Genomic DNA, 9,439 nt, shown 5'->3' with positions numbered 1-9,439 from the left:
GAGCAAACAAACACAGAGTGAAGCGGCATTGATGGGCATGCTGTTCATTCTCACGCTGGCTGGTCGACGCCTGGGCGTGGTCTTTCTGTCACGCTCGAGCGTGGGCGTGGTTTGCTCGGTGGATGACGCGTGGGCATGCTTTTCTGGGAGAACGGCCAATAAAAGGAATAGTATCTCTGTAACGAAACAGGGATCCAGACTTATAAAAAACTTTCCGAAGCAAGTTGCTGGGGGAGTGGATCGAGCACAGAAATACTACGTCATACTGTACGTCCAACTAGTTTTTTAACAAGTTGACCGTGTTAAGCATGTTAAAGAGCCAGCGCGTTTGACAGTGTGAAAAACTCAGAATCCATGAAATATCATGAGTGACATTAATACGCAGTTGAGATTTATACTGAGCATAGAACAGGAATCAACTGGAGCTCTGGTAAACCTGTGTGTGGAGGAAAGAAACAAAAGCATCATTGTGTTTGTACGGGGGCATGTGTGTGGATGATTTAGATTGAGAATGACATGTACGTAGGAGAGAACATTTGGGTAACCTCTCTCTCTCTCTCTCTCTCTCTCTCTCTCTCTCTCTCTCTCTCTCTCTCTCTCTCTCTCTCTCTCTCTCTCTCTCTCTCTCTCTCTCTCTCTCTCTCTCTCTCCCCTGTCAGTGTGTTATGTATAATGGTTTGAACAACCTTCCGATGGGATAAATAAAATGTGACATTTATGAGGTTTTGGAACATTGTGCTTCCAACGCTTAATTTGTACAAAAATGCTGCACGCACATTTTAATCTTCAAAATATGTGATCATGTAATAAGTAGACAGACAAATGGATCTTCATATTTGCATTATGTAATGAATTCACTACACTGTTTTTAGTTATACATAATTAAAAATTCCCAAATATCTTCTATTGAATGAGTTCTTTGGGGTTGCAGGAAAACATGCAACGTACTAAAGAACTCCAGACATCCCTGCGTATGCTGGAGGGGGTTGAGGTGGAGGCCCCTCTTTTGTCAGCATGATCCATTTGGCAATGTGTGTGTGAAGGGGTGGAGCGAGGAGAAGAGATGGGAAAAATACAATGAGGGACGCAGGAAGGGGGTGGAAGAATGCGAGAGAGAGAGAGAGAGAGAGAGAGATTACGCCATGATTGGCTAAAGGAGGATTTAAAACAGCCCAATTGGTCAGGTTCAGACCTGTAACTGTACATGCATGTGCTTTAGTGCCTGTGTGTAAAAACGTATATGTTACTGCCAGTATGTATACGTGTGTGTGCTTCGTGTCCCTTTCTCCAATGTGAACCTCAGCTGTAGCTGTAACTCTCCAAACATATCAAGGCTAAGCAGGAGAACGGGTTAGAAAGAGCAAACAGAGGAGGGAGGGGAGAGAGGTAGAGAGAGACCAACAAGAAAGACTTGTTCACAGAAAAGGCAATAAGCAACGTGGAGTGCAAGGGAAAAGGGAAGCTCATCTGTGTGACACCTTCAATAGGAAGTAAGATACGGCTATGGATTTTGTCTGACACAATATTGCAACAGATATATCTTTGTTTGCCTTATGAATGAATGCATGCTTTAAATATTTGAACGTATTTGTCATGTATTTCAGTCCGTTCTTGTTATGTCTCGTTGACTTTATACACAAATTAATATTATTCTTTATAACACATGCAGCACACAGCATGAGCGTGTAAATATGATGTGTAAGTGTTAACTGCTCGTCATCGCAATACAAAAGTCACCACCACAGCAGGATAGTTAAATATTAATATGTCCTAGTAATCTAAATTCACTCCTGCTTAAAGTCCACTCGTCGTTGGCAGGCCTTGCAATCAATAAGGGCTCTTCTATCAACACGTGCGAAGGAGCAGAGGTCTCAGAAAAGAAACTGTGAAACAGAGAGTTTTGTGTTGCAATGCTTTTCTCTTTAGCTCTTTTTGCAGTTGCAGGTCTGAGCGGTGATACCATCTTTAATTTAAGCCGGCACTGACAGCGCAAAAACCCCTACTGTCGCCACTGCATGTCAGTGTGTGTCTCCAGTCGATCGTGCTTGGAGTTCTCATGAGCACGACATTGTGTTTGCCTGAAAGTCAGAGCATAACTTGCAGCCCTTATTATGAGCTTTAGTCACGTTATTAATAGGATTAATATCTCCTTGCCATACTGTTGTACTCAAGGAAACATGTTTAGCTGTGCATGGTTGTTTCAAAATCTAAAATGTTCTTGATGTTACATTGTAGGTTCTTCAGATCAGTTAATTGATTTCCTTTATACCATGTGTAGACATTTACTATTGGATAAGCTGTCAATGCTTTACCTAGTGATGATGAGAACTTTAAAAAGCTCTATAGAGACCAGAGTCTGGAAGACTTCCAAGGATCAGCCATAAATATGAAGGCATAAAAAGTCGGCTGATGAAAACGTACATAAACCGAATCATCAATTTGTCAGTAATTACAAAGCATACTCTGTTTGTGTAAGTGATAAATCAACCGTTGGGATGAAGTCATGAAAACGTTCAATTCCTTTCTCCGGGAGTGTGGCCAGTTCTTTCATAGTTGAGGAATAAACAAGGTTTAGTAAGACTGCAGCATTTCGAAAGAGTGTGCAATCTAAACCATGGAGAACGTGTTTAACCCCTTCCATTCTTTCTTTTTTGTTGATAAATTCCATGTGCAGCTGCAGCTGCGTGCCATAAAGACACTCAAGTTAATCAATAATTTAAGTCCAAAGGTTGTATTTCATTGAGTTTATGTGACATTTGTATTGAAATCAGAATTGATTTTGTGCTTGGGGAACATAACAAAACAATTGTGTGATGAATTAGAAATAGAGAAAAATCTGGAAAAGCTTTTCTGTGGCTCAGTGGTTAGAGTATGCATTAGCTAAGATGAACTAACAATGACCAAATATACGTATACAGCATTTAATAATCGGAAAGTATTGAACTATATTGCTCATTTTTAGTCATCATTTACTCATCCTGCAAAACACAAAAAGGAGATATTTAGAAAAATGTTGGTAACCAAAAAACGTCAGTCCTCATTGACTTTTACTGTATGGACAAAAAACCAATGCAAGTCAATGGGGACCAATGGTTTTCCAAATATCCTCTGCAGAAGAAAGAAAGTCATAGAGGTTTGAGGTGACAAGAGGGTTCATTTTGAAGGTGAACGGTCCCTTTAACTCCAACATCTTTTTTAGTTTCACCTGCTTTTTTATGCTAATCTTAATCATATATTTTGTAAATGACCATGTAAGCCTCCCTCACTAACACACGCTCTCTCTGTCTCCAATGGAAGGATGCTGTTGAATGTGCTGGCTGTGACTGCGGTTTCAGCAGCTGTGCTGTACGTCCTGTATAGATGGCTGATCCCTGCAGCTGTGCAGAACAGTGGCTGGCTGGCCCTCATCTGGCACGATGTCATCGTTGAGCGGTTCCTCAACATCCTGACGGGATTATCACGACCTCAGGTGACCCCTGCGTACAGTACGGCTCATTTATGCGGAAATCAAGTTGTTTTGATGCAAGTCTTTATGACAAGGATGCAAAGACAACACTGACGAAAAACTATAGTATTACCAGATTTTACATATTCGATAACATGAAATAATTGTAACATGTTTTTGGAACATCAATATGGTAAAGTAATACCAACCACCACGATATATGAAAAGTACTTAAATGATCATTCGGCACATCACATTTTATCACCACAGTCATGTTTTGTAAGCACTATTGATTGAAATGAATGAAAAAATGGGATTACTGTAAACTTCTGAAAGCCGGTGTAAATAATTAATGGACTCTAGTTAGTTGTATTTTTATCTTAGAGTCTCAGTATTGTTCTCCTCAATGACTGCAGCGCATGTTGAAAGCTGTTCAGAAGAACGCCACAAAAGGAGACCCCCAGAGTGTCATTGCAGCTGTTGACTACTATTGCAGACACAAAGAGTGGGCTATGAACGTGGGCGACGATAAAGGTACCAGTCTCCCAATCTTTCCCAAATATCTTTTTTTTTTCTTACGCTGTGCCTGGTGCTTTCCCAAATATATCTTTAATGCGCTCTTGAGTAAATGGCTGCAAGGCTTTCAGCATGTTGTTCTCAATCGGATGCGATGGCAGTCTCTGTTTTTTGGTGCATGCTTTCCGCATGGCTGCACACGTGTTGCGTGAACAGTTGTGCACAAGGCACAACTGTCACGGTCAGATGCAGTCATGCATTATGGGATAAATTCATTTCACATGTGTTCCCTGAATCCATTGATATCCTGTTCGCACATGTAACAAATTAAAATGAGTCTCAGTTGAGTTAAAACATATAAATCGCTGATTAGACCGCTTTAATATCGCAGATATTTCTCTTAGACATTTCTTTCGCTTAGTCTCAGATATTTTCTTGAGGATAGAGTTTCAGAAGAGACCGCAACACAAACTGACCTCAGATTTGTCAAGTCTCCAATCAAACGTCAATATTATTGAAGATCTCGATATGATCTCATCAAATATACACAGATCCAGATTATTTATCACTACATTTTACATCTCCATACTCTTCATGTATTGTATCTTATTAATTGTCTCAGTGGCAAAAAACGACTTGCTTCAAGCCAACGCTTCTTATAAATAATCTAAAATCGTTTTTTCAGAATTTTGTTTTGTGAAAGGATCCGTTTGTACCTCATGGTAAAGGTTTGTGAAACGGATCTAATAGAATCACATTTAGACACTGAAGTGAGGCCATTACATGATACAAAAGGATGTAGACTGTTTTTTCCATATTAGCAGCCCGAGTTCATCTAACAACATGAAGTGATTATTTAATGATGACACAAGCTGCTAATGGGGCAAAAAGGCCCTAATGACGTTTCGACTACACCATTAGCCACCTCATTGATCAGCTGTCTCGATTATCTCTCTGAAGGGCCCATATTGGATTCAGCAGTGACCGAGGTAAATCCCAGCACGACTCTGGAGCTCGGCACGTATTGCGGTTATTCCACTGTTCGTATCGCCCGGCTGCTGTCTCCTGGCTCTAAACTCATTACTGTTGAATTCAACCCGGCCTACGCTGCCATCGCACGGCAGATCATCGCCCACGCCGGACTTCAGAACAAGGTATGAGAGAAAACAGCTGCTAGATACATAACGTTCAGAATACTCATGGTATAAACTGTACACTGCCTACTATTTTAAATGTGCAGTAAAGCTGGAATCAAGGTATCATTTTGGAAATATTTTTATCTTTTTTTTTATTTAATCCAAATGTATTTACATTTACACATTCAGCATTTTCATCCAATGTTGAATTACATTCAAGACACACATTGCAAGACATGACTTTTCTGCTGCAAGCACCACCAGTATTTTTAGATACTGTAAGAATGTACACATATTTACATTGTGCATAGTATGTTTTACACTTATTATTTACCTCAACAAAACTTTCTTTACTGTTTTTTTAAAGGTTACTTTAGTCGAGGGAGCCTCTGGTGATTTGATTCCCAAAATCAAGGAACAATTTGGAATAACATCTTTTGATTTTGTGTTTTTGGACCACTGGAAAGATCGCTATCTTCCAGACATTAAACTTCTAGAGGTAAGAAGCCCAGAAAACACTGTAGAAAGTTATAACATTAGAAAAAATTAAAACTTTGGTCTTTTACATTTTAGGACTGCGACTTGCTCAAAAAAGGCACTGTCCTGCTCGCAGACAACGTCATTTGCCCTGGAACACCAGACTATTTGGAATATGTGAGGAACAGCCCACGGTACAAGAGCCAATACTTCCAGTCCTACCTGGAGTACACCAAAGCAGAAGACGGCCTGGAGAAATCTGTTTTCTTAGGATGAGAAAAATCATAATTCACTATTAAGATCAATCCACATTTGAATGTTTCTCCAATGACCAAATGTTTAAAAAAATTGCTCTTGACAATCGTGGGAGTTTCTAAAAACCTAATTTCTCTATAATGCCCCAAAAAGTTTGAATCACGTGATGCCGTACCTACTAGGTTAGATTTTAAAGCTGATTTATTTTCTTACCAAAATACACACAGAGTTTAATGTTTGAAAATATCCTTATACAGCATCACTTAGGAACTGTTTTTAAATTTCCTCCTTTATATGAAACACTTATAATGACTTAAGACTGATGTTTGTTTTATTATATTATTACAACATGATTTGCGTTGTATGATAAAGCTGGTACATTTAATCCATTCAGTATCTGTGTTTTGTAAGCAAAGAATGTTCCAAAAGGTCGTTCATATTGTATTTAGATTAATGAACTCTATATGAAATTTATGTTGGGATTAGTTGTGCTGTAATAGTCAGTGTTTATCCGAAGCTCAATTTATAAATTATATTATATACACAAATAAATTCCATGTTCAAATGACGAAAGTAAGTAATGAAAAACAAATACTTTCCAAATGTGTAAAGCAGCCACAGGAAAGCATCAGACAAAATTTCATGAACTATGCATTACACTTTTAAAAGAAAAAGTTAAAAAGTTAAGCCTCTTACAATTGGAAAATGGAGCATTGGTTTATCATTAAGCAACAATAGCGACGCATTTCACTGCAAGTGGAAAAAAAATTAAACTTCTAAGTCCTCCTCATAACAATCTACATGTAGTTTAAATGTAATTCGGGGCAGAAAAATAAACAAGAAAATCTTTGAACAAAAAGATTTTCTGAAATAAAGAAAATCCTTAAAGTGATAGTTCACCCAAAAATATAAATCCTGTCTTCAGTTACTCATCCTCTTGTCATTTCAAACCTGTATGACTTTCTTCTGCAGAACACAAAAGTTTCTTGTTCATTTTGGGGTGTGTTTAGGAATAGTTCACACAAAAATAAAACTCTTGCTTCATACGAAATCTGAGATTTTTCTGGAACACAAAATATTTTTAAATAAAAACATGAAGATATTTTAAAGAATGTTGGTAACTAAACAACACTGGAAACCATTAACCTCACAGGACACAAAACCACTGACACATTTCTTTAAATATTTTATTTGGAGATCTGGGTAAAAATGGACGCCATCCATGTCTGGAATGGGCAAGTAAATGATGCAAGGATTTTAATTTTTGGATGAACTGTCCTTTTAATACTGCTGAACAATGATCTCAATCCTGAGCCCTGCCACTGTTGAAGATCTTTGCCAGGAGCGAAACGTTGGACTGGGATTTCTCCTGAATGGCTTTGCTCTTCACTTGAGCCTTCTTATGGTCCTTTACAGACATGCCTTTATCCTTGATGCGTTTCATCTGGATCTCCATTTCTGTAGGCCGCTGTTTAAAGTTCCAGCTCTTCTCTTCCACAACCTCTCCCTTCTTTTCCTTCTTCTTTTTGAGTTTCTGGAGGTTCTGGCTCTTCTCCACACTGGCCAGGTAAAAGTTTGTCTCCTTCTTGGCCTGAGAGATTTCTGTCCTCATGCGCTGGTGAAAGACGGTCTGCTCATAAGCCAATCGCTCGCTGAGATGGCACCACTGGAACCTGTGTAAGTACTTAAACAGAAATAAGAAAAGATTTTTAGAATAGAAAAAAACCCAGATTTTAAACAGTCCTTTAATCAGAACTTGAAGCCATGTCTGTATAAATATTTTTTACCTTTAAGCACCACAGGTCACTGCTGAAAGGGCTTCTCTTTCTGTTGGCCATAGGCGTGTTGTGCAGACTGGCTGCGACTCTCTTGGCCATCCGCTTGTCCCTGAACTCCACCCAGCCCTCTGTGAAACTGGATGACTTACTTCCGGCTTTCTTTTTCTTTCTTTTAATACAATGGTCTGGAAGAATAAAAAAATATATAACAAACCTAGAGCTTGGCCTCTCTGTGTACCGGCATTTAAGACTGCTAACCATAAGGATGTAGGTTTAAAAAAGTTTTTTGTTTTTGAGGCATTTCTCCAAAACGGAACGACTCTTTAATACACTGTCTGTCTAATAAATGTTTGTTTGGACAAAGGTCACACTATCATGTAGATCTTAAAACATGTAGGTCATCAACATGAAGTCCCAGTAACAGAAGATACAATCTAACCTTCGGGCTGCAGGAAAATCCGTCCAATCTCTCCATACACACTCATCATATTCCGTACATGTTTTGGTCTCATCCTGGGAGGAATATGTCCCAAATACAATATACCAGGAACACATTTTTTCTTCGGTTTCTCAAGTCCATCAGCTTCATCTTCACAGTTCATCTCCTGGTCTGCGTCCTCCTCACCATCATCTTGCAACTTTGGATTAAAGTCATCTTTCTCCTCATCAGTGACCATAGGTTTTGTTTCCTGGTCTGTTTCATTTTCATTCATCTCCGGCAGAGACATAATCAACAGTGACAGCAACTTCAGTCTGAAAACAAGAAAGCCAAAGATGTATAGTAAACATTTGATAATGTTTTCATGAGGAAATAAAATATGATTTAAATATCCAAATGTAGAAACATTGTCAACTGGTATCGTGCAATAAACAGACATCTAACTACTAGTTTTAAATAACACAAACGGCAGCCATTTTCACTCGATGCCATTCTTACCGTAAAAGAAGATTAATGTAGCCCTGAAACTATTATAATTCCGTTTAAAAATCATATGTGTCCTTGTGTATTTCACTGTGAATTTAGGGATACATTAAATAACTCGTAACACGCGTGGTAGCGCAAGCCCCACTATGGCGTCATAACTACGCGACAAGAACCGACGAGACTTTCTTAAAGCGACAGACCTCTTTTTTTCACAACAATCCCACTAACTTGTTTATTATTTGTCAAATACGTGTGAATATTCGATTTGTGTAGCAGTGTACAAAATATTGTCTCTATCAAGCATGTATTATATATTTGACATAACTTAAGGAATAGATTGTTGAAGGCGAAACTAATTGTAACAGCACCTGTCACTCACCAGCAGGTGGCGACAAAACCCAAGGAAATTTGGACCAATGAATTACTGTACTCGCCTGATTTAGGGCCGTCATATCAAACCAGACAAAACTCGACTGGAACCCTTAAAAATAAACATTTCGAGTATTGACTAGAAGAGAAGTGGTACTCATTCATTATTTATCGACAGGTATGTTTGAGAAAACCTGTTTGTTAGGAGATCGCCAACCACTAATCCACTTGTTGGTATACATGTAGAACTGTTACAGCAATACCACAATGAAAAAGGTCATATTTAGACATGTGCACTCAAATATGCACTCATTGACCCTTTATTATCAACCCTTTCTCAATCCCGTCTTCCCGTGGAGTGTGTTTCTGGCCGCAGGTTCCTCTGGTTCTAGACGCATGGCCCTGTGCATGGCCCCGGCACATGTGTGTTACTGCATTATTGAAAAGGATGACTTGGTTTTTCTGAGAGCACTGCGGCAGTTCTGTCACAGGCACATCTGTCTATTTAAATCTCACCCCAGGCACCAGGGCCACAGGC

At 39.0% G+C, this 9,439-nt stretch overlaps 2 protein-coding genes across 2 annotated transcripts; one reads left to right on the top strand and one right to left on the bottom strand.

The window, feature by feature from the left end:
• Positions 1-1,052: 1,052 nt before the first annotated feature.
• Positions 1,053-6,218, top strand: comta (catechol-O-methyltransferase a). The gene is made up of 6 exons (XM_079466707.1): positions 1,053-1,490; positions 3,298-3,469; positions 3,862-3,979; positions 4,922-5,115; positions 5,465-5,596; positions 5,671-6,218. The coding sequence occupies exons 2-6, from the start codon at positions 3,299-3,301 to the stop codon at positions 5,848-5,850; spliced, it is 795 nt and encodes a 264-aa protein (XP_079322833.1). The 5' UTR covers positions 1,053-1,490; position 3,298; the 3' UTR covers positions 5,851-6,218.
• Positions 6,145-8,715, bottom strand: abt1 (activator of basal transcription 1). The gene is made up of 4 exons (XM_079466706.1): positions 8,545-8,715; positions 8,047-8,360; positions 7,617-7,792; positions 6,145-7,513 (listed from the first exon to the last, which is right to left on the bottom strand). Exons 2-4 carry the CDS (start codon positions 8,333-8,335, stop codon positions 7,133-7,135), a joined length of 846 nt encoding a protein of 281 aa, XP_079322832.1. The 5' UTR covers positions 8,336-8,360; positions 8,545-8,715; the 3' UTR covers positions 6,145-7,132.
• Positions 8,716-9,439: the final 724 nt, after the last annotated feature.

Source organism: Barbatula barbatula (genome assembly GCF_947034865.1).
Source record: "Barbatula barbatula genome assembly, chromosome: 11".
Lineage (NCBI taxonomy): Eukaryota > Metazoa > Chordata > Actinopteri > Cypriniformes > Nemacheilidae > Barbatula > Barbatula barbatula.
This window is presented reverse-complemented; position numbering and strand designations above follow the sequence as displayed.

Bases quoted from the DNA above. Each gene is read 5' to 3' on its own strand.
- comta (XM_079466707.1), top strand. From the start codon at position 3,299: ATGCTGTTGAATGTGCTGGCTGTGACTGCGGTTTCAGCAGCTGTGCTG. The intron at 5,116-5,464 runs GTATGAGAGAAA...GTTTTTTTAAAG, and splicing joins ACGCCGGACTTCAGAACAAG to GTTACTTTAGTCGAGGGAGC. The intron at 5,597-5,670 runs GTAAGAAGCCCA...TTTACATTTTAG, and splicing joins CAGACATTAAACTTCTAGAG to GACTGCGACTTGCTCAAAAA.
- abt1 (XM_079466706.1), bottom strand. From the start codon at position 8,335: ATGTCTCTGCCGGAGATGAATGAAAATGAAACAGACCAGGAAACAAAA. The intron at 7,793-8,046 runs GTTAGATTGTAT...TTATTCTTCCAG, and splicing joins GATTTTCCTGCAGCCCGAAG to ACCATTGTATTAAAAGAAAG. The intron at 7,514-7,616 runs GTAAAAAATATT...TTTCTGTTTAAG, and splicing joins GTGACCTGTGGTGCTTAAAG to TACTTACACAGGTTCCAGTG.